At 38.0% G+C, this 22,957-nt stretch overlaps 1 protein-coding gene across 1 annotated transcript in view; it reads left to right on the plus strand.

Moving 5' to 3' along the window:
• The window catches only part of COL11A1 (collagen type XI alpha 1 chain), a 297,225-nt gene that overhangs the window by 123,014 nt on the left and 151,254 nt on the right, over positions 1-22,957 (plus strand). Inside the window, exons 10-19 of the mRNA XM_070941067.1 lie at positions 590-652; positions 4,759-4,800; positions 5,093-5,155; positions 8,459-8,533; positions 10,772-10,855; positions 13,921-13,977; positions 19,273-19,326; positions 21,091-21,144; positions 21,286-21,339; positions 22,382-22,435. Coding sequence (XP_070797168.1) covers positions 590-652; positions 4,759-4,800; positions 5,093-5,155; positions 8,459-8,533; positions 10,772-10,855; positions 13,921-13,977; positions 19,273-19,326; positions 21,091-21,144; positions 21,286-21,339; positions 22,382-22,435 — 600 coding nt within the window. The remainder of the gene's footprint in view (positions 1-589; positions 653-4,758; positions 4,801-5,092; positions 5,156-8,458; positions 8,534-10,771; positions 10,856-13,920; positions 13,978-19,272; positions 19,327-21,090; positions 21,145-21,285; positions 21,340-22,381; positions 22,436-22,957) is intronic.

A 22,957-nucleotide genomic window follows, 5' to 3' on the forward strand; every position in this document is an offset into this window, starting at 1 on the left:
ATGCTTTGGTTTTGTGAAGATCTAATGAAAGACCATAAGGGACGCGGTGGCTCAGTAGCTAAGACGCTGAGCTTGTCGATCAAAAGGTCGGCAGTTCAGCGGTTCGAATCCCTAGTGCCGTGTAACGGGATGAGCTCCCGTTACTTTTCCCAGCTTCTGCCAGCAGTTCAAAAGCATGTAAAAAATGCAAGTAGAAAAATAGGGACCACTTTGGTGGGAAGGAAACAGCATTCCATGCACCTTTGGTGTTTAGTCATGCTGGCCACATGACCGCGGAGACATCTTTGGACAGTGCTGGCTCTTCGGCTTCAAAAAGGAAATGAGCACCGCCCCCTAGAATTGGGAACGACTAGCACATATGTGCGAGGGGAACCTTTACCTTTAATGAAAGACCAATAAATTCTAAGATTCACAGAAAGTTCTCAGAAACAAGGTGTTTAAGTCTTATTAAATATTATGGTTCTTTGCACAGTCAGCCAGATGATTAGACTGAATTTAGCATTTTTTGACTACCCATCGAACCGTTTCCAAGGACCTATTGTTGTTGTTGTTACCTATATCTTTATATATTTGTGCATTGATTCGGTAGGTGAATGGCCATCATGCATATGGAGAAAAAGGACAGAAAGGAGAAGCAGCTGTCATTGAACCAGTGAGTATGCTATTTTATATATTATGTACAGTACATATATTATATAAAAATGATAATAAAATTTTATATACTGTATAAAATAAATATACAGGCAAGTCTAACCAGAATATATGAAGTGCAATTAAAAATATAGCAATGTTAATAAAAAAATAGAACAATTAATAACTGAGCAACATTTGTAAAAACTAAAAATATATCCATAAAATGTTAATACAACAGAAGTTCAATATTTAATGTATTATTACATTTAAACATATTATTAACCATTTATAGCTCCTTCTCAGTTTTAGTACAATATGTTACTTCATCACAATGATATTTATATACTATGCTTAGATTCTTAATATACTATTATGGAGGTATCCAATTCTTGCTTTGGACCTAGATGTGTCTCTCTTCATTTCCTTTTGAGATTTTCTTTTTTCTTTTCCCTGAAAGTTTTATTTAGATTTTTAAAATAAACCCAGTCGAACATTCCCAGTGCTCCTCCTCCTCCTCCTTTTACCAAAACAAGTTTTTTTTGTAAAAGAGCGTTGAAGGAAACTGCCTGATTGACATCAGATTTTGAATCAGTGGGTTTGTCTTTAAGGGTTGGGTCTCCATTACTGCATTATTTTAAGGCATGTTTAAGAATACCGCTTCACCTAGGAAGCCTTGTAGGCTCCATCCCCCCCCCCCCAACACACTTTGCCATAAATGGGCATTTCGTGCTTCCAAGATGTTGCAAGCATCTCAGCTCTTTATTATTCTATTACCTGTTCAAAGATAAGTCTGGGAAAAGCAGGAAGCACCAGCAGAGACAACTTGATCATTATTTTGAATCATCTTTTTTGTGGGAATGAGTTTTATAAGAGTAGATCATAAATGCTGTACTTTTCTGATCTGTGGGAGTTTTCTTCCAATTTGCTGCTGTTTCTCAATTTTAAAATGTTTCTTTCCATCTTTTGTCAAAATTACCACTTCTGGCAATAATTATTTTCACTATCTCCTTTAGGAGGAGCATAGTAATACGAGATTGCTGCTAGCCTAGATAATGGCAAAATATAAAATATATCATCCAAAATTGAATTCACATCAATAATAGAGAAACTTTGTTTTTTTTTAAAAAAAGTACTCCAATGAATGTCTGTCTCCCCAGGTTACTGTTAAACCTTTTTCTGTGGCTCATGCTAGATCAGGAGTAGTGAACGATGGGGCCTTTATGACTATTGGAGTTCAACTCCTAGAATTACTGAGCCAGCATGACTGAGCATAGCTGGCTCTGGAATTCTGGGAGTTGAAGTCCACAAGTCATAAAAGGGCCATTGATCCCCACTCCTTTGCTAGATCCTTCTCTAACAGTCTGAGGAACAGAGGTGGGTTTCAGCAGGTTCTGGCCAGTTCTGGAGAACCGGTAGCGGAAATTTTGAGTAGTTCGGAGAACCGATAGTAAAAATTCTGAGTGACCCTGCCCCCATCTATTCTCTGCTTCCCAAGTCCCAGCTGATTGGGAGGAAATGGGGATTTTGTAGTATCCTTCCCCTGGAGTGGAGTGGGAATGGAGATTTTACAGTATTCTTCCCTGCCATGCCCACCAAGCCACGCCCACCAAGCCACACCCACAGAACTGGTAGTAAGCAATGCCATGCCCACCAAGCCATACCCACAGAACCGGTAGTAAAATATTTTGAAACCCAAAATCTTGCTGAGGAAACAATGCAAACACCATCTTAATAAACCAGTAAAACTGAAGAAATTCTGAAACATCATAAAGTATTACTAAAGCAAAAAGGCATCTGGTTTTTATTTAACTTCTATAAGATTTGTGTTGAAAAGCAATGCTTTTGATGGAACTGCTAGATATATTTCTTTCAAGAAGCAAAACCAACAAATTTGATTAGGTTTCTATTTGGAATAAAGATAATATATGAGTAAAGTGTTTTTCCTTTGATATATTATTGCATTTGCTAGTATTTCTGTAGTGAAAGATTTAAGAACTGGATGTATTTATAAAGAAAAATTCTTAGTATATATAAATACAGGTGTCATGATAATTGTAGGTTTCGCTCTGTGACTCATTTGGGTTTTTTTATATGAAAATATTTCCTTTCCCCAGTATTATGCAAAAATCATATCTTTCTAATGTAGTTCATCAACAGTTTGGCTCCTCCATTGAGTGCTTGCCTAAGGCAGGACAACAAGTAGACTTTGGTCACATGTAGGTCCTAGCTTTAATCTAACCTTTTTGTAACCACAACATCACACCACTGAAAATCAACCTGTGATGAATTGCCAATTCACAATAGTGATTTTTTTTTGGGGGGGGTGTTCTTGTAAAATAAGGATGAAAATACGGTACTTAGTCTTTGTTTCAGTTAGTGGCCCATATTGTATATAAAACACTAAATTTCTCCCAAAAATAAGCTGCAAAATTTGGCTGTACCTCTTTCTTTGACATCATTGTCCCATTAAAAAAAGCAGTTGGCTTCCACAGGTCAAAAAGACAGAGTTTATAATATTCCTTGGGAACCATATAATATGGAGCATGTGAGCTACTGGCAGGCTTGTAACAAAGGCTGAATTTAACATGGTGATAATTTTCATGGACATTTTTATCTACACCGAGAACTAATTTCCTTTTAGGGCCTTTTTTTTTTTTAACCTAAAGGTAACAAGACATTTAGAAACCACTCCATGAAGTAGGATTAGAGAGATCTTTTAATCACCATGTAATTCAGATTGCTAGGATTACTCAAGAGGTCAGTTATGGGAGCTCTGCAATTATGCTGTCTCACCTGTATTTATACACTTTGAACCACAGAGAATGTAGGTAATTCTGAATTTGCCTTAAAGGGTACTGTAATGTTGTAAGTTGGCTAGAATCATTTAAATCAGAGTCCCAAATCATTTTTCATTTTAGTTCGTTTAGGACAACAAATCCCAGACTTCTCATTCAACATGGCTAGATTTGTTGGGAATTTGGGGGCATTGAAGTTGCAATTCACCTGGAATAAGCTAAACTGAGAAAGACTGCTCTTAATAGAAAAAATAATCCCTATTTAGGAGCAGAAAATTGGCACCAAATCAATAGCATATGGGGGAACAGAGAGTAGCAGAGAAAAAAATATAACATGCAATATTGGCAGGGAATTCAATGATGAATTTGGAAATACTGAAATAGACTGAACCTTTCAATGGTGAATAAATCTCTTTAATGATTGTAGATTTAGACAATAAAGGCCTGATATGGAACCACCATAGGGTAGAAAAGGTTAACAGAGACCTATATATCTCAGGGGTTGGATGCCCGTAACTTTGTTCAATGATACACGTGTTTTCCTTCCTTTTTGGAAAAAGTAAAAAAAAAAATCCCTTTCAGAGTTCCCTCTTTCTAATCGTCTGTGTTTTGGAACCTGAGGGTATGCGAGATAATGAGATTTCAGGAAGTTCTTCCGTAGACTTCTGAATAGATTGTTGAAGTTCTGTGTTGAATTCCATCTGGTATTTTTATTTTGTTGTGTGATTGATACTGACCTCCTTTAGTTATTCTTAATTAATCATCAATTAATCATTCTTTAATTAATCATTTTCAATAATAATTATAGTATTTATTAAACTTTGGAGGACTTAATGAACCTGTTTTTATATTTCTTCAAAGTATTCCCAACAGGAGGGAATGGAATAGCTTCTAGCATTATCCTTTGAAGCTGGGTGGCCCAGGGCTTATTCTCAGTTGTAAGCTTTATTTTTTCAACCCAGTTAAGGGAGTTTTTAGGGAGCCCTATTGACCCTAGGTAGAAAAACCAAAGGGAGGCCAGGCCAGTTGGTCTCTAGCACACTAAGTGGTGGAAGCTGCATTACAAACACACAACTCTGACAAAGTAGGCAGAACTAAGATGAAGTCCGACCAGGTGAAATGTTAGCTAGGAAGCCTAAGAAGCCTAATTCACCTTCTTTAGACCGCTGATTATTACAAAGTTTTTAACACAGGGGGAAAAAATGCAGCACAAAAAGTTTTGCAAATTATGGTTCATTTTATGCCATTCACACTTGCTGGAATAAATGCTACATATTTGACATTGATACATGAAATACATAATATTTAATACATTTCTCACCTTCCTTAGGGAATGCTTATTGAAGGACCTCCAGGACCTCCAGGACCGCCCGTAAGTATATGCTTTCTAAATATAATTTAAATAAAATTATTGATATTATTAACAAAGATAATTGGCATCAGGGCTCATATGTATATAACATAAACTTTCATTGAGTACAGATTGTTCCATCTGGAAATGGTGTCGTTTACCTATCTGTGTGTTTTTGTTTCTGTTGGGCAACCATTACTAGCTCACACATTCTGCCAGTCCTTGATCAAAATTGCTCCTAATCATTGTCATAAAAAGTTTTTTAGGATAACTAATATATATATATATATATATATATTGCCTTTATTTATAGGGTCTTTCGGGCCCCTCTGGTATGCAAGGCCCCATTGGTCCTCCTGGTGATCCCGGTGATAGGGTAAGTACGTCTCCATGAGTTGCAAATGAGCAGCCCAAGCATGCCAGATTGAATGGCTGAGAATGTAAACAATTCTTAAGGAAGCGCAACTGTTTTGTAATTTCTTACTGTAGGAACACTCTTGTGTTTTGCAAAACCATTATGTAAATAAAATACCTTCATTCTGATAATGAATTCAGTTGTTTTAGTATATTTATTTATTTATTTATTTATTTATTTATTTATTTATTTATTTATTTATTTATTTATTTATTTATTTATTTAGACTTCTATACCGCTTCATAGTGCTTTACAGCCCTCTCTAAGCGGTTTACAAAGTTAGCATATAGCATATTGCATATTAGCATATTGCATTAGCATTAGCATATTGCCCCCAACAATCTGGGTCCTCATTTTACCCACTTTGGAAGGATGGAAGGCTGAGTCAACCTTGAGCCGGTGAGATTCGAACTGCCGAACTGCAGCTAGCAGGCAGCTGAAATAGCCTGCAGTGCTGCACTCTAACCATTGCGCCACCTTGGCTATAAAGGTCGCAAAAGGGGATCATATGACCTTGGGACACAGCAACGGTCATAAATATGAACCTGTTGCCAAGCATCTGAATTTTACCGGTATTCACATGATCATGGGGAGGCTGCAAAGGTTGTAACTGTGAAAAATGGTTAGAAGTCACTTTTTTCAATGCCGTTGTTACTTTGAACTTTACAGCCCTCTCTAAGCGGTTTACAAAGTTAGCATATAGCATATTGCATATTAGCATATTGCATTAGCATTAGCATATTGCCCCCAACAATCTGGGTCCTCATTTTACCCACCTTGGAAGGATGGAAGGCTGAGTCAACCTTGAGCTGGTGAGATTTGATCTGCTGATCTGCTGAACTAGCAGTCAGCTGAAGTAACTGCAGTACTGCACTCTAATCACTGTGCCCCACCTCAGCTCATTAGTTGATTCATTGCAGGTCATATTTGATACTCTTCTAATGAGAAATAATGAGATTTTTAGAGGTTCTCCAGGATAGTGTTAGATCCTTTTTGTCGCTGTGCAGATAGGACATGTAGGGCCTTGAGTCTAAATTCTGCCACCTAAAGGTCATCTCATAGAGTTGGTGGAGGGGATGGGATATCCTGAAAGCTTCAGATTCTCCAGGTCTCCCGAAAACAAGTCCACATTACTGAATATGTTCAGGGTGACTGAATGTAAAGGAAAATGTTATCAGTGGTGCAAATGAAAGTCGGAAGACAATCTCCATTATCTAGCTTTAAAAGTCAGATTAGCAGATGTCTTGTTATTTCTGGGTGACTTTTAGTGATAACAGGTGGATGAACTGGAAATGTAGCTGGCTTTCTCTTTCTGTTTGTTTTGCTTGCTATTACATCTGAAGGATAACTGTTCACATCTCTTGAGATAAGAGATATCTAAGGCCTTGTTATTAGTCTTCTGGTACGACAGATTAGTACAGGTTAATCTGTTTGCCCTTCCTGATTTCCCACTTACTCTTTAAATATTAACCACAAATATTTTTAGCATGGTAAGTCTGCACCACTCTTGTTCTCATCATGTCCCTTCTTTGCTTTATCTTCTGTGTGCTGTAATTGTATTGCAGCATTTTGAGATTTCCAATACATGATGATACATTAAGGGCAGAATTGCATAGATCTTTGGATATTATCAGCATAAAACCACATATGTATGTAATGATATTTCTGCAACAATCCACCAATTTATCAAATAGAAAACTGAAATGACAATATCAAAAGCAAGGCAGCTCAACCATTAGCTTCGGCAATTGAAACCATTAGTGTGCAATCTGAAAAAGAATATTTTATTAATTTATGATACCTAGACATTTAGAAAGTTTCTGGAATCTGCCTACAACTTTTTCAGATAAAGAAGTGATAAGCGCTAGGTCACCTTATCCTAGATATTGAAGGAACATGGGAGATAAATCATTGCTAATCTTACCCTTGCCATGCTGTTTCACACTGTAATTTTTTTATTCTGAATGTGTCTCCAGAAGTTGTATAGTCATACTTATGTATGTACTTGATGCTTATTCTCACAAAGAAGATCCTAGCTGAGTTTATTTTCCCCTCAAAATTCTGTATTGTGTACAGGTAGTTCTTGACTTACAACAGTTCACTTAGTGACTTATGACCATTTTTCACACTTACAACCATTGCAGCATCCCCAGGGTCATGTGATTTACAATCGGATGCTCGACAACTGACTCGCATTTATGATGGTTGGAGTGTCCAGGGGTCATGTGATCACCTTTTGCAACCTTCTGACAAGCAGAGTCAATGGGGAAACCAGATTCACTTAACAGCTGTGTTACTAATTTAACAACTGCAGTGATTCACTTAACAAATGTGGCAAGAAAAGTCATAAAATGGGACCAAACTCACTTAACAAATTTCTCACTTAGAAACATAAATTTTGGGTTCAGTTGTGGTCTCAAGTTGAGGACTACCTGTAGTTTGATTGTAACCATGTTGTATGCAGTGCCAATGAAATAAATTTAGGTTATGATGATGTATGTGCATGTAGATAGCAACTGAAGTGATTAGGAAAGCTTTGAATAATGTATGTGTGAGTACAATCTGATTTTTAATTTGTACCCTGGCATAAACCTAAAATGCTGGTTTAATAATTTAAGTGATTAAAAAGTATTCTCAGAACATAGACATTTTAACATTACCTTTGTGAACATTAAAGAAAGACTAGTCAGCTGTTTGCAATAATGATTTGCCAACGTCTTCTAGGAAGCAATTCATAATTGTTTTGAGATGTTTTGCTCTTAAGCATATGTCCGTTTTATTCTTGTGGTTCATAACTATTGGGAAATCTATTAACATCCATTTTTACATAAAGAAATGCTTGAATGTAAACGTTCGTAATTTGTATTTCCTGAACCAGAACACACATTAATAAATGTTGCCATATATTTCACAACTTTAAAACTGAACAAAAATTATTTTAAAGATGGAAACACAGAAATGCATATACTGTATTAGAACAAGATGTAGGCAAAAACATGCTTATATGTGGGAAAGCACTCACAAAATATACATGTTCCTGGAATCCACATATGAAATGAAAAGGAAAATGTAGACAGCAGTGTGTATTAAAAGAAACATGCACAAAAGTATGTATACAGTGTTCTGGAAATTTTAATTTAAAAACTACAGAAATGAGATGAAATGAACATAAAATGGGATTTCAATCATTCTACTTTTCAATTTGCAACTGTAGTAATTAAACATGCTCTAAGATGTTTCAAATTTCCTGTATCTCTGTTTTAGGGTCCACCAGGACGTTCTGGTCTTCCAGGGGCTGATGGGTTACCTGGACCCCCGGGTACCATGTTAATGTTACCAGTAAGTCTTACTTTGCTTTACAAATGTTACATTTTCAAGGGATAAATAAGAATTTCAGTGCAGTATGATTAACTATTAATATTTCTCTTACTAGATCATCTAGGTCTTGGCCGTTGGAAAGCTCTTAGAAGTTAGACAATATCAGTGACCAGTCAAAGAGCTAATTCCTGAAACTGACTTTTCAAGCCATAAAACAAAGCTAGCATTGTAAATTTTGTTCTGCTAAAAATCAAAAGACAATGATTTATTCTAGAAATGTTAGATTGCCTGTTTTCCACATCATTCATTCAAATAGCATACAAGTAGGTAGTGGTTTGGGAATGATGTTGATGTTCTTGATGTTGCCTTCTGCTCTTCAGGAAGACCATATATCTAGTGGCATGATGACATTATTGATGGAGCAAAGTGACATTTCACCCCAAACTATACAATGGCCTGAGATTGTGACTCTGAAATGAGGGAAATGGCCAGATTCTGCTGGCATAATCTTAGGTTGTTGGAGAAACACAAAAGGAATACTTGTTGCTCACTCCTGAAATAACAGACAACAGGGCATTCCTAATGAAAATGGAACTGTACTCCTTCTACTGTTCTAGACAAGCGTATAGATCAGGTTTTGAAACAACTATTTGTTTCTGTTGTTCATGTTAGAACAGGAGTGGGCAATTAATTTTCCCAAGGGGCCAGATGAGAAACTGGAGATGGCCGAATCAATGTAACCTGATTTGATATCCTCAAACTCCATTATCTCAACTCCTCAGGCTGCTGCAGGTGAGGGGTAAACTCTGCACTGGTGCAGAAAAGTACTTTTTCCTCACCCTCCTGCACGGAATGGGACAATTTGCCCCAGCCATGTCATAGCGGCCATCTCACAGCAGCCATATCACCATGGTCGTCTCGTCATGGCCAGTTTATCATGGTTATCTCATTGCGGCCAACTCACTGCATGATAACTCACCATGGCCATCAGTAGCCAGACCCAATTTCACTTTTTCTCTTTTCCCCAATGGCACACTTACTTTTGATTTCTAATTTCTGATTTATCTCACAGGGCCCAAAGGGCTGGATATGGCATAGAAGCCATAAAATGCCCAGGTCTGTGTTAAAAAGTGGTTTCAACAGTCTGTTGCCTGAACTTTTGATACATACTAATTAAATAATCAAGAGCCTTGATAGTACAGGGGTTTAGTGCACCCTGTTATTAACACAGCTGCCTGCAATTTCTGCTGGTTCGAATCTCTCCAAGGCTCAAGGTTGACTCAGCCTTCCATCCTTTCTAAGGTAGGTGAAATGAGGACCCAGTTTGTGGGGGCAATAAGCTGACTTTGTGTAAAATATACAAAAGAATGAAGGCTATTGCTTAACGCATTGTAAGCCGCCCTGAGTCTCCGGAGAAGGGCGGCATATAAATCAAATTAAAAAAAAAAATTGCTGAGTTCATGAGTTATTAGATTTGTTTATTAGATTTAATTAAATGCAAAAGCAACTTCCCTTGAGAATGAATTTATGATGATAGTGTTAAAATTCCTAGGACTGAACCAAATTCCAATTGAACTTTTAGATAGGCCTATTCTGGGTTCACGTCTTCTAAAACTTATCTTTATAGCCCCAGTGATGGAGGAGAGGAAACTGACATTTCTTAGGCCTACATCTTTATCGAGAGGGGCTTCTTCATGTGAAAAATGACCTGAGGTTGCTGGATCTCTAATTAAAAGCACCAGAGACATGGCAAGCTATAGTTCCCAGTAATATTTGCTTTGAAAACATCCCCTTGATAATTTTTTAGGCAGAACTGGAGATTAAGCAGCAAGGCAAAGAAGTGCCAAGGCTGCAGTGCCTCAGTAATTGTTATCAAAAGCATGGGGAGCTTTAGAGCTTGGAATGATGCCATTTTAAAACGATCCACTTCAAATCTTATCAAAACAGCAAGATGAGCAGTATATAAATGTAATAATAAACAAATAACATTTTGTCCAAATTTGTTTATTTAAGGTTAACCTGTTCTGAATGGGAGATCCCTTTGCCACCAACAATAAGGCTGTTTTTTAATAATGATTATTGTTTTTAATAAAAAATAAAATTTGTGATAAATATACAACCTAAAAACTACTTAAATAAAACCTTATTATATCAAAGGAAGGTTTTTAAAGATTTTAATGAAAAATATTTCATTTATGAATAGAGATAAATGAATAGAGATTAATTCTGAATTTTTCATTTTGATTTTCTTCTTTACAGTTCCGCTTTAGTGGGGGTGGTGAGAAGGGCCCAGCAATCTCACCTCAGGAGGCTCAAGCTCAAGCTATTCTTCAGCAAGCCAGAGTAAGTTGGGGTGCAGTCCAGTGGTGGGATTCAATTTTTTTTACTACCGGTTCTGTGGGCGTGGCTTGGTGGGCATGGCAGGGGAAGGATATTGTAAAATCTCCATTCCCTTCCCACTCCAGTGGAAGGTTACTGCAAAATCCCCATTTCCTCCTGATCAGCTGGGACTCAGGAGGCAGAGAATAGATGGGGGCGGGGCCAGTCAGAGGTGGTATTTACCAGTTCTCCGAACTACTCAAAATTTCCGCTACCGGTTCTCCAGAACTGGTCAGAACCTGCTAAATACCATCTCTGGTAGAGACCATAGCAAAGCTGGAAAACCTTGTCCCTCCCTCCCACCCCTTTTCAAGGGCTCTTTTTCTCATTGATCGAAACGTCCTGTGGTCTGCCTTCTAACATGAGTGGAAACAGAACTGAAAACAAGTAGAGCTACAGCAGAAGTGATTAAATGTGGAAACTGCATTCAGGTCTGCTCTATGACCTTTCCTGCTCCTGCTGTATTGGTGGGAAAATGTCAGTCTAGATCCGTGATGGCGAACCTATGGCACGCGTGCCACAGGTGGCACACGGAGCCATATTAGTGTGTGCCAGCCAGCAGATTTTCGGGCCTTCTGGGCCACCCGGAAGTAGGGAAACAGGCTGTTTCCTGCCTCCAGAGGGCCTCCATGGGGTTTGGGGAAGGCTGTTTTTGCCCTCCCCAGGCTCCTAGAGAGGCTCTGGAGCCTGGGGAGAGCAAAAAACAGGCCTACTGAGCCCACAATGCCATTGCGTGCCAAAAGCACAGGGGGGCTGTGTGCAAATGAGTGGGGGCGGGGCACATAGGATTATGGGTGTGGGCACATATGTGTACGACCCACCCAGGCTCCCCCAACTTTTGGCACGCGATGGCAAAAAGGTTAGCCATCACTGGTCTAGATAATCCAGACAAGGACCAATTCCGCAGAGATGGCTATAGTAGAAGTTGTAGTAGATGACCAGGCTGAGCCTGAGGGAGAGGTCAAACCAGTGGTGGGATTCGAAAAATTTTACTACCGATTCTGTGGGCATGGCTTGGTGGGCGTGGCAGGGGAAGAATACTGTAAAATCTCCATTCCCTCCCCACTCCAGGGGAAGGTTATTGCAAAATCTCCATTTCCCCCCAATCAGCTGGGACTTGGGAGACAGAGAATAGATGGGGGTGGGGCCAGTCAGAGGTGGTTTTTACCGGTTCTCCTGTTGTGGCTCTGTTACCTGAGCCTGTGTTATCGGCAGGAGAGGACTCTGAGAGTGAAGGAGAGGAGTTGGCAAGGCCTCCCTCTCCAGGACCCTCCTCTCTGGCAATGCCTTCGGTGTCCTCCGAAGGTCAAGAGATAGGCCCAGGGCCAAGCACGTCCACACAGCCACAGGTGGACAGTAATGAGGAAGATGAGTCTTGGCTGGACCCTCGACAGCGTCACAGAGATAAGCGCGCGCAGCAGAGGAAGAGGCGTGCCAGGGATTAGGCTGAGTCACTGGACCACACCCCACAGGGTATAAAAGAGGCTATGGTGGCTGGTTCAGCTCTGTGACAAGCAAAAAACGGATATCGGACAACCTTCTTTGTATTTACTGGACTTTGTTGATTATTGTGTATTGGCTTTGTTCCCGGACGAAGGGAGAAACTCCCCCCTGGGTGAGTAAAGAATACCTGGCAGCCAGCCACTGGGTTGCTGCCAATTCTGATACCGGATAAACTGCTGTCGGCTGAGTTCTTTAACTGTTGCCTGTCTGTGGGGGTGTGTGTGTGAGACGGGGACAGAACATCTCCGAACTACTCAAAATTTCTGCTACTTGTTGTCCAGAGCTGGTCAGAACCTGCTGAATACCACCTCTGGGTCAAACGTGTCATAAGTCACAAGTCCATGTGCACCTGCAAGAGATCTAAGTTCATCCCACCTTGAATGCCTCTCTTATCTCCTGTGCATTTCCTTTGATCCTGTAGAGAGTTTAAGCTGCTAATAAATATTTATTCTCATTTGAACTGCCTGAATCTCCTGATTTCCTCCTACCTTGATACAGGTAGTCCTTGACTTATGACTGTTAGCTTGGTGGCCATTCAAAAGTATAATGGAACTACCAAAGGGGGGTTCTTACAATCTGAATTCAAAATTCTGATAATCAGCCCTCCCCGCCACAGTCACTTGGCTATACTTCAGGTGCTTGGCAATTGAGCCACATTTACAGGTGTTTGCAGCATCCTTTTGTCCTGTGGCCATGTTTTATAATGATGTTTTAAAAACCATCCTTTAATTCCAATTTTTGGCAAAACCAGCCCGTGGTTCCCTTAAGACTGCAATGTTTTCTTATGACCATCCTTTCTTATGACCAGATTGTGCTAAGCAGACTCCATTATGGTCATAACTCGAATCTTGCAAGTTTGGTTGTGCTGTTTCTCATTCTTATAGTTCAGTGAATTAGGGAGGTGTCTGAATGAATCACTTCCAAGTGTTATCTGAACATTCTAGACTTAAAAACTGCTTTAGCCTCTATAGCCTAGATAATAGCACTTGCATATCTCAGTCAAGTCATCTTCCTTATTCTTTACAGGTAACAAAAACAAGAACATGTATGCATTGAGCACTATTTGCTGAAAATGTTCTACCCTTGATTTCTTTCTTTTTTGGGGGGGTGGGTTCGGGTGGGTGGGTCCTTTTCAAGAACAGATGCTAGCACTTTTTAAATACTTTTTTCCATGGCCATATGATCAAATTAGACATCTTTAACAGATTTGTGAAAGTTCAATGAAGAAAAACTCACCCTTTTTCCTGACTTCTTGGGAAGAGGGATTAGATAATAGGTGTGTTTATCTTACTCAGTTTTGCATAAGGGACATTGCTTCCTATTTTTGTAAAATCCAAGAGTTACTAAAATTAACTTTTGGGGTTTTATCTGTATCATGCCAGAGTCATGATGCATCGTGATCCTCATAAAATGTAGCAAGGCTAAACAATGTTTACATAATTAAATAGTTAATTTGCAATTGTTCTATTTGTTGGAGGTTATGAGTAGTTTAGCAAGTTAAATATTTATTTTTGTTTATATTACAGATTGCAATGAGAGGCCCCCCTGGTCCAATGGGACTTACTGGAAGACCTGGTCCTGTGGTATGCAAAACAATTGTTATCCAAAGTTGTGGTTCATAAATGATTTACCTTAGTTGCAATGCCATTTAATTGGCTGGGATTTTAATAAGAGTGATTTATTAGTCTGTCTAGAAACTGTCCCTAGCATTAAGTTTGGGAACAGGCAACCTTTTAGAAGCAAGAAAGCACATTCTAAAACAAAATTAGGCAGCAATTGACTGCAGAGGAAGATATAATCGTGCAACAACATTACATGACTGAATGGAGCTAGGATTTTCAATCATGCATGGGTTGGTTTGTGTTTTGCTTTTAAAAATTATTATTGGCTGTTCTCATGGTTTATATGTCCTTTATATTTGCTCTCCACTGAAATTTGTTTGGAAATCACTCTTCTGTTGTTTGGTATTTTGCCAAATGAATTTGAGGAGCATAACTTATGGGGATTTTGAAATTACATGACAGACGTTTATACAGTCTCTGAGCTGCTCAGACTTATATTAAGCAGAATGAAATGTCTGCCTGAGGCAACAGATACTAAGAAGTTGTCAAATACTGAAAGACACAAAACTGGACATTTCTGCATACTCCTAAATTAACCTCCATCCCAGGTTGCAATAAAGGGTGTGGTCCCATAATCAAGGCTAAAATGAGATTCAGCTGCAAGAATAGGGTGTTTCCATATGGTCCTTTACTGGAATCCAGTATACCTTGGCCTGGACACGGGCTCTCTACATAAAATTATATATATATATATATATATATATATATATATTTTCATTTGATGGTTAACATATTTCTCAATACGCTTATTTGTCCCCTTGGAATTTCTGCAATTTTTGAAGGGTTAATGTCCTCCACTTTTGTCTTATTTGTATTGGGGAAAAATGATTTAGAACTTTATCTCCTATTACAAAATAGGAGGTCCCCCCCACTTAATTATTTAAGTTTATTTAAATACATGATTTAATAAGGCGAATACTGGAGATTCTGGTTTCAGCCTGAAGTTTAAAATGACATTCTATTTAAAACAGAATGTCCCAGTTGTCTAGTTTGGAAAACAAGCAGAGCAAAATTGCAGACCTCTATATTATAGACTCACTGGATAGAGATTTGACATTTGCCAGCATTTTAAATGTTTAAATGACAAAAGCAGAACACTAGCTCTGCAGTTGTTAAATTACCTGGACAATTTTCTTCTAATGATGGTTTCCTCTTTTACGAAACGGATACTCTGCTGACAGAGATAATCAAAATGATTCATTTAAATGCTGCAGTTAAGCAGTTACTATCTCTTTCCAAGCTATCCAAGTGTATTTACAACAATATAAAATGATACTTATTACAACCTAGATTACAGACTTTGCATAAACCTAGTAGTCTCCCGAGGAACCTCAGTAATTACACCGAGGTAGAAAAACACTTAGACATAAAGGTCAAGAGGAAGTATGCCATTCAGAATGAAACAATATATTTAGTTCCTAATGTAGTGAGCTGTTTCCCTGATTTGCAAAAGCAGGTTAGCCAGCACAGTCATTTTAGGGGCTCCCATGACAGCTCATTGGAAGAAAAATGGTAGCTGTTCTTTAGCCCAGAATTCTTTACATGTCCTGGACTGTCCCAGTTGCCATAATTCCCAAAGGCCATGTTAATTGGTGATTAGATGGCTGATGTCCGACATGGCCAAAAGACATCAGGCTTCAGGGATGTGCTGATGAAAATACATTGTAAACACGAACTGTTTTTGTCAGCTGTGCAGGTAGAATGATAAGTACAATGAAAACCTGAATCCATTGGGTAGGGGCATTGCTATGTATAGTTGAGGAAACAAGAGTGTTATATTCTTTCTATTTAACAATCACAACAACAAGGTTTTGTTATGACATCAAGCAGTGCTGGAGGTGCCTGAAAGCAATATGAGTAATCTGACAACTCTGTAGTGGGAATTACATTTGAACATGTGCTGCAGTTTTCTTGATAAAAAAATAAGCCAAAACTTTTTTTTTTTTTTTTGGTTTTGTCCATGAAAACAACCCCACTTCTAAATATTTTTCTAATTCTCTCACTGCAAAAATTAACATATATTTGGGAACTACAATTGAAAACTTGTGAAGGACAGAAAGCTTTGTAAAAGTAGTGACATTTCTGATAGCAGTGGTGATGGGAAATATTTACTGTGTTGACTGATTAAGTAAAGTAGAGACCTTAGCAGGGGTGTCAAACTGGCAGCCTGCAGGCTGGATGAGTCACACACAGGCCACACCCACCTCAGCTCCGCGAATGGGAAAAATATTGCGAAACATCACTTGAGGGCAAAGTGATGCCATGAGTTTGACACCCGTGCTTTACAGTGTAGACCTCAACGAATCTTTCTCACAGTCTCTAGTCCCAAGCGCCATATTTTATTATAGACAACAACTGATTTTTCTACCAATCAAGACCTCAGAAAGGATATATTCAATTCTTTTCTTCCTGGAGTGAAGGAGATTTAGAAAATGGAGGCGGGTAACTTTGTAAAATAATGGGTGGAGAGTTATGATATCCCACAGAGAAGGTACCTTCTTTTGGAAAATGTCTTGCATTTTCTCATGCAAGAGTCTGTCGGTAGTGAAATGACAACCATTTTTCCAAAAAGAAGAAGCAGTGGGAGGAAAAGATATGTCAACAATTAATTGCCTGCAAGGCCTTCATAGTAAGCATTTGAGATATTCTCCTGTTTACAAGCAAAGCAAAGTCCCAACAGATAGGTTGTTTTAGAAATTCCTAAATCTAGTTTGTTCGTTTTAAAATCCCCAACCAAAAACTTCTGGGATATGGTGATGTGAGATTGGGTTCCTCTAGCTTTTTATTTAGCATACGCTCAGCATAGCTAGTCTGGAAAGTATAGCATTATTTGTTAATTTACAGGCTGCCATCCACTAGAATATTTTAAAGCCAATAAACGAACAACTGAAATGTAAGTAGGGAAGGCCTGCAAAAGCACCTGTCACAGATAAAACATAGAAGAGGAGTGGGAGAGGCATAGCAAAGGGATCTTTATCCAAAGACCACTTATTATGCTCCCAACTATAAATTCTGCAAGAAAAAAGTACTACCCTTCTCTAGGGTAGGATAGGAAGAATAAAATGAAACATTGTGGTTAACTATTCCCCAGTTGCATAGTTTTGATTCATATCCTTTGGCCCAGATAACTCTACAATTAGCCCACTCTAGCCTCTGTGATTTGTAGGATAAAAGGTAATAAAACCGATTTTTCTGCTGCCATTCAGCGCTTCCTTGCCAGGTTATCAGAACGATTTTGTAGATTGCTGCTGATAGAGAAGATCACCACAAGTAACTGATGTCTGAAGCTGGAGAACCACTCTGTCATCTACCACTAAAAAGGATCCTGTGGAATTATTTCTTCACTGCTGCTGCCATTGTTTAACTCCTGTTTTCAATAGAATATATATATTGTAGTGTATTTCCTTTTGGAATGAGGTTGTAGCCAATTTTCAGGCAAGCGATATTACTGTATTGGAAAAGTTCTCACTTCTGGCTGATGTTATACAGGATGAATAGGGAGTAGGACCACACTTGTGAATTAGCAAGCTACACATTCTGCAGAGCTCAATGATGCAATAAAAAATACCCAGCCCTGCATCCAAATGCAATATTTAATCAGTGCTGCTGATTTCAGTGGAAGTTACTTTGAAATAAGTAGGCTAGAAGCCAGAACTTAAATTCTGAATCAGGGCTTAGTGTGAATTGCATTAAAATAGTTACCTTAACCATTTTCCACTTGGGCTAGAGAAATCCAACTATTTTTTTAAATCTAAGTTAGAAAATGTAAGCAAAAGTCTTTTTTCTTCTTCCAGTCTTTATTCTACTACTGGTTGTAACATCCTCCCCTCTCCTAGCAAAAACGCCACCACCAATGACTTCTTAATCAATGATTCCAAGAATAGTTTTTTTAAAAAAATGCTTGTTTTCTAACTTAGAATGAGTACTGTTTCTGGAGATCCAAGGCATAATACTTACTCTTACTATCTACCCTTAAATTTCTCGTTCACCTATCTCTGCCTTTATTTATTTGTAGGCTGAATTGGCTATCTTTTTATTATATTTGGGGGCTTGCATTTCAACCCAAAACTCCTTGCTTGTTATTTTTAATGTTTGTGTACTGCCCAGAGTCCCCTGCGATAGATAAATATGCAGGCAGGCAGGCAGGCAGGCAGGCAGACAGACGACAGACAGGTCTGCCTTCTCCAAAAGAGAAGAAAATCTCGCTAAGAGTTTAAAGGGAAGAGCAAACAAAACAGAGTTCTTACTAATGCAGAGAGTTTCCCATTGGAACTGTCCTTGAATATGGAATATTTTTTTTTCCTATGCAGAATTGTATTGTATTACATCAGTCCTGTCAGGAACCAAAGGACCTACCAAGTCCATATGTACCAACTGGAATATATGTTCAGAATATCTCTGAGACTTCCTGGGTGTGGGCTTAATTTTGGATTTTGCACTCCTGCAAATAGAACAATCCAAAAAGGTGTTACAATCCTTAATTCTAACTCCATTTGAGCATTCAGACATGCTGCACATATTCACCAATAGGGCTGGAGGGATTGTTTTGACATGGATGACAGGAACTTGTAGCAGGCTGTCCACTCCCTTTCTCCTTAATTTCTCTTCTTACTTAAAAAGGGGGCAACGAGATAGCATGAAAGAAAGAACAATGACACTGCTTGGATTTCTCAGGTATTTAGCTTGAAATCTAGAGGAGTGAAACTGAAGAATTTCAGGATTCTTACATGGAGTCACCACTGTCATTTTCTAAAACTTCAGAGCTATCTTTACGATGGACCATAATTGTCTTGATACCAGTCTTGAGAACTCAAAAATCAGCATGTACCATGTTCGTGTCATTGATGTGTTGGAGAAATCTTAAAACATGCATATAACTGAGAGACAGTGAACAACAGCCTGGCAGCTCCAGCACTGCAAATTGAAAATGGAGGTTGACCATAATTTCCTATCAGTATGAGATTACAGGAGTGTGAACCCAGATTGGTGACAAAATCCAAGTAGAAATGGCCTCAATTTATTATTGAGACTAGAAGGGGGTTGACCAGCATCTTTAAAGGCATTTATTCTTGGACAGTAAATTTTAGGTTTAAGATGATGTCTGGAATGCAGAAAATAAAACTATGAACTAGTTTGATGTGAACATGTCCATCACAATTATAATCAGCAATACAAAAGTATTTATTTTTCTGTGTCAAAATGTGAGTCAGATTGAACTAAAACAGTATGCTCTTGGGCATCTTTCCTTTGGTGTAGGGAAGTCCTGGCTCATCTGGTATCAAAGGTGATGGTGGAGATCCAGGACCTCAGGTAAGAGTCAATGAAGAAACAAATGCAAATGGTAGATTTGTAACTGGGTCCCTCAATTTTAGTCCCAGAGAGCTACTGGAGTGGTCCCAGTAACTGAGAGAATTGTTTCATAAGGCAATTTGTCTTTAAATCCAGGTATAATCTAATACCACTAGTATCACTGCATGCAGTCCATCACCTACATTGAAATTTTATGACTTCAAACATCCAACTTAATTGTTTTGGTATTTCTTCATTCTTATTTTTCCCAAAACATTGTACATTAGTTTAGTTGGATAAACATATCCTCAATTTTAATGCCTTTAAGACCAACAATGCTTTTTTTGTTTTGTTTGTTTTGGTTTACCTGGTATGCCTTTGTAACAATAATATTTCCTGTTTATGAGACTTATGTTTGCAGAGAACTAATGATTTGTTTTCTACCCCCCCCCCCACCATACAAATGTTCCTTGCTACTGAATACTATCTTAGTTTGTACTTTCTACTAGTTTATTTTTTGTCTTTTCCCCATGAAAATACAAATAGGATCCAAGTATTTTTTTGTTGCCTGCGATATTGTCCTCTGATCCCTGCGTTATGGATCTAATAATATTTTTGCAGATCTTCTGCTTGTTCAGACATTTTCCCATAATTGCAAACATGGAATACATTTTCGGGATGTAAAAAGGTTAAATAGGTTGCTTATTCCTACTAGAAAACTGCATTGTAAACAACTTTGAGATCTGGTCACATAGGAAGGATTATAGAAACATAGTAAATCAATACATAGAATATTTATAGCAGTGTTTCTCAAACTTAACAAACTTAACAACTTTAAGATGTGTGCACTTCCCATGCTGACTAGGGAATTCTGAGAGTTGATGTTCACACATACTAAACTTGCCAAGATTGAGAAACAGCGATTTATAGTATGGATATAAGAGAATTTATTTTTTAAAAAACAACTTACTGGCATTTGAAAAAAATCTTCAAGAATTAATGTCCTTTTTTAAAAAAGCAAATGTAATAGAAAATGAAGCTGACAGACTTTTCCACTCCTTCAAACTGTACAGCTAGATATACAGTAATGAAGGAAATCTTGTTTAAATATTAAATGTCAACAATTCAGCAAAGACTTTGATTTAAAATCTGTGGTTCCATCACAGAAGAGAGAATGAGAGATTTATGCCCGGAGAGACACAGATCTGGAGAGACACAATGTAGGATCTAATCAATCCATATGGGATAGATTTCTTAATCCATTGTTTAATAAGTCTGTTTGTTTTTCCTTCTTAGCAAGCACTTATTTTGTACAGTTTAAAGAATCGTATTTTATGGGTGTTCATGGCTATGGAAAAGTCTTTCTTTTTAATCCTTTTCAAGTGGATAAGAATATTGGAAGAATTTTGCAAACTAGTTATTCTTCCAACAGAAGAGAATAGATATAGCTCAGAGTTGAACTATGGGATCTTGGTGCTTTCAGAGATGTTGATCTTACCTACCTAGTTGGATAGTGAAAAATCTGCAAGCAAACAACCAAGATCAGTGAGGACCAAGAACTCCACATGATTACTCCTCATTTGGTTTGAAATCCATCTGAAATCATTTTTATTGGTCTCCTAGTTGACATCAATTAAAGACTTACAGTAGTTTGGGGTGGGTTATAATGAAGGAGAATCTCCTCATAATTCCTTGATGCAGTGTAGCAGAAATAGTCAGTGTGTGTGTGTGAGTGCGTGTGTGTGTGTGTACAGCATGTGCACTTACATATGCATATACTTTCAGGGTCCTCGAGGCGTTCAAGGTCCACCTGGTCTGCCTGGAAAATCTGGTAAAAGAGTAAGTTTTGATGCATTAAAAAGGTCATTTTGATAAAAAAAGATAGCTCTAGAATTATAGGATGGGATGGTTTTTTTCTTTAATTTTGTGATGTGCAGTATGGGCCTCGCCCAGCAAAACAGACATTTTTTTTCCCCATAGGGTCGTCCTGGTGCAGATGGAGCAAGAGGAATTCCAGGAGAGACAGGTTCTAAGGTTAGTAATTATGTATTTGGATTATCTGGAGGCTATTGTAATGTCCAGATATCTTGTTAGGAACCAGATGTCTCCTTTTAAACCATTACATGATTGAACCTGGCTGACTTTGCAGACCACAGTAAGGAATTATGCATGACATAGAAGTTCTTAGCTTTAGTAAGACAGTTGTTGCCCATTTTTGCCTACAGTGGTGCATCTTCATGGCTAGCAAACAAATAGAGGAAACCAGTTTACCTTTAAGGAAAACCCTTGGGTGGAGTATGGCTATTGTATGATGTCATTTGTTCTTTGCAATATACCAGAAACAAAGCCACTTTTTTATTTATTTATTTATTTTTTATTTATTTATTTATTTTTTTAATTTGATTTATATGCCGCCCTTCTCCGGAGACTCAGGGCGGCTTACAATGCGTTAAGCAATAGCCTTCATTCTTTTGTATATTTTATACAAAGTCAGCTTATTGCCCCCACAAACTGGGTCCTCATTTCACCTACCTTAGAAAGGATGGAAGGCTGGGTCAACCTTGAGCCTTGGAGAGATTCAAACCAGCAGAAATTGCAGGCAGCTGTGTTAATAACAGGGTGCACTAAACCCCTGTACTATCAAGGCTCATGATGTACTTTCCTTCTGAATGAATGAATGTCTGGAAATGAAAAGAGATGTTTCTTGGCTCCCCTAAGTCTTCAAACCAAAAGGGAGAAGATGTTTAGAGGTCTTTTGCTCCAAAGAAAAGGAAAAAAAAAAACCTTCTTGCTGTTTCATCTGAAGTATACCTTTCCAGAATTTGAAAATGTTATTCTAAACTAGGAAAATATTCTTTCTCTTTCCAATTAGGTTTTAGAAATAACATCCTTAGGATGATTATTTGTTGCAATTCCAAGCAATGTTCAATTTTAGGGTAAAGGTAGGGCAAAGGTATCCATCAATAAAATAGATGTACAGTAGAATTCATTTATCAGATTGACCCATTTATCAAGATTATTATAAAATGCGAGAAAGAATTGCTCACACTGTTATTGTTATTGTTATTCCTATTAGGGTGACCGAGGTTTTGATGGGCTTCCTGGACTACCAGGTGAAAAAGGACACAGGGTAAGAAAAATACGCATGATTCTTTATCTAAAAATGTGGGTACATTAAAACTACATCTGGAATTGTCCAAAACAATTGTGATGTTTTCCAGAACCATATGATTTCAATATGTTTACATGTCCTACATATGTTTATTCTGACATAACTCCCATGTTGTGTTCAGTGAGATTTATGCCCAGTTATGGGATGGAAATCAAACAGATAGTAAATCAATATGTATGGGATGTAGACTTTGAATATGTCTGCAGGTTTTCATTAGCCAGATTGAAATATCTCTTTACTGAAGTCAGTAATATTGCTGTAGATTAAAGTGGTAGCTCAGATCAGACGTTTTCAAGCTTTTAAAGAATTAGTTAGTTAGTTAATTGAGGGGAAAAAAGTTCCCAGAATCCATGATTATGAGGCAAAAATCTAGTGATAGAAAAAAGGTTGCATTCAAGACAACTTTTTTTTCTCTGTAATCTCTCATGAAATCCTATCAAGTTCTTGCAGATCCCTCCGCTTTTGTGGAATACAGCTTGA

This window comes from Pituophis catenifer, unplaced genomic scaffold (genome assembly GCF_029215685.1).
Source record: "Pituophis catenifer annectens isolate HBS135680 unplaced genomic scaffold, rPitCat1.0.hap2 SCAF_3, whole genome shotgun sequence".
In the NCBI taxonomy this organism is placed as follows: Eukaryota; Metazoa; Chordata; class Lepidosauria; order Squamata; family Colubridae; genus Pituophis; species Pituophis catenifer.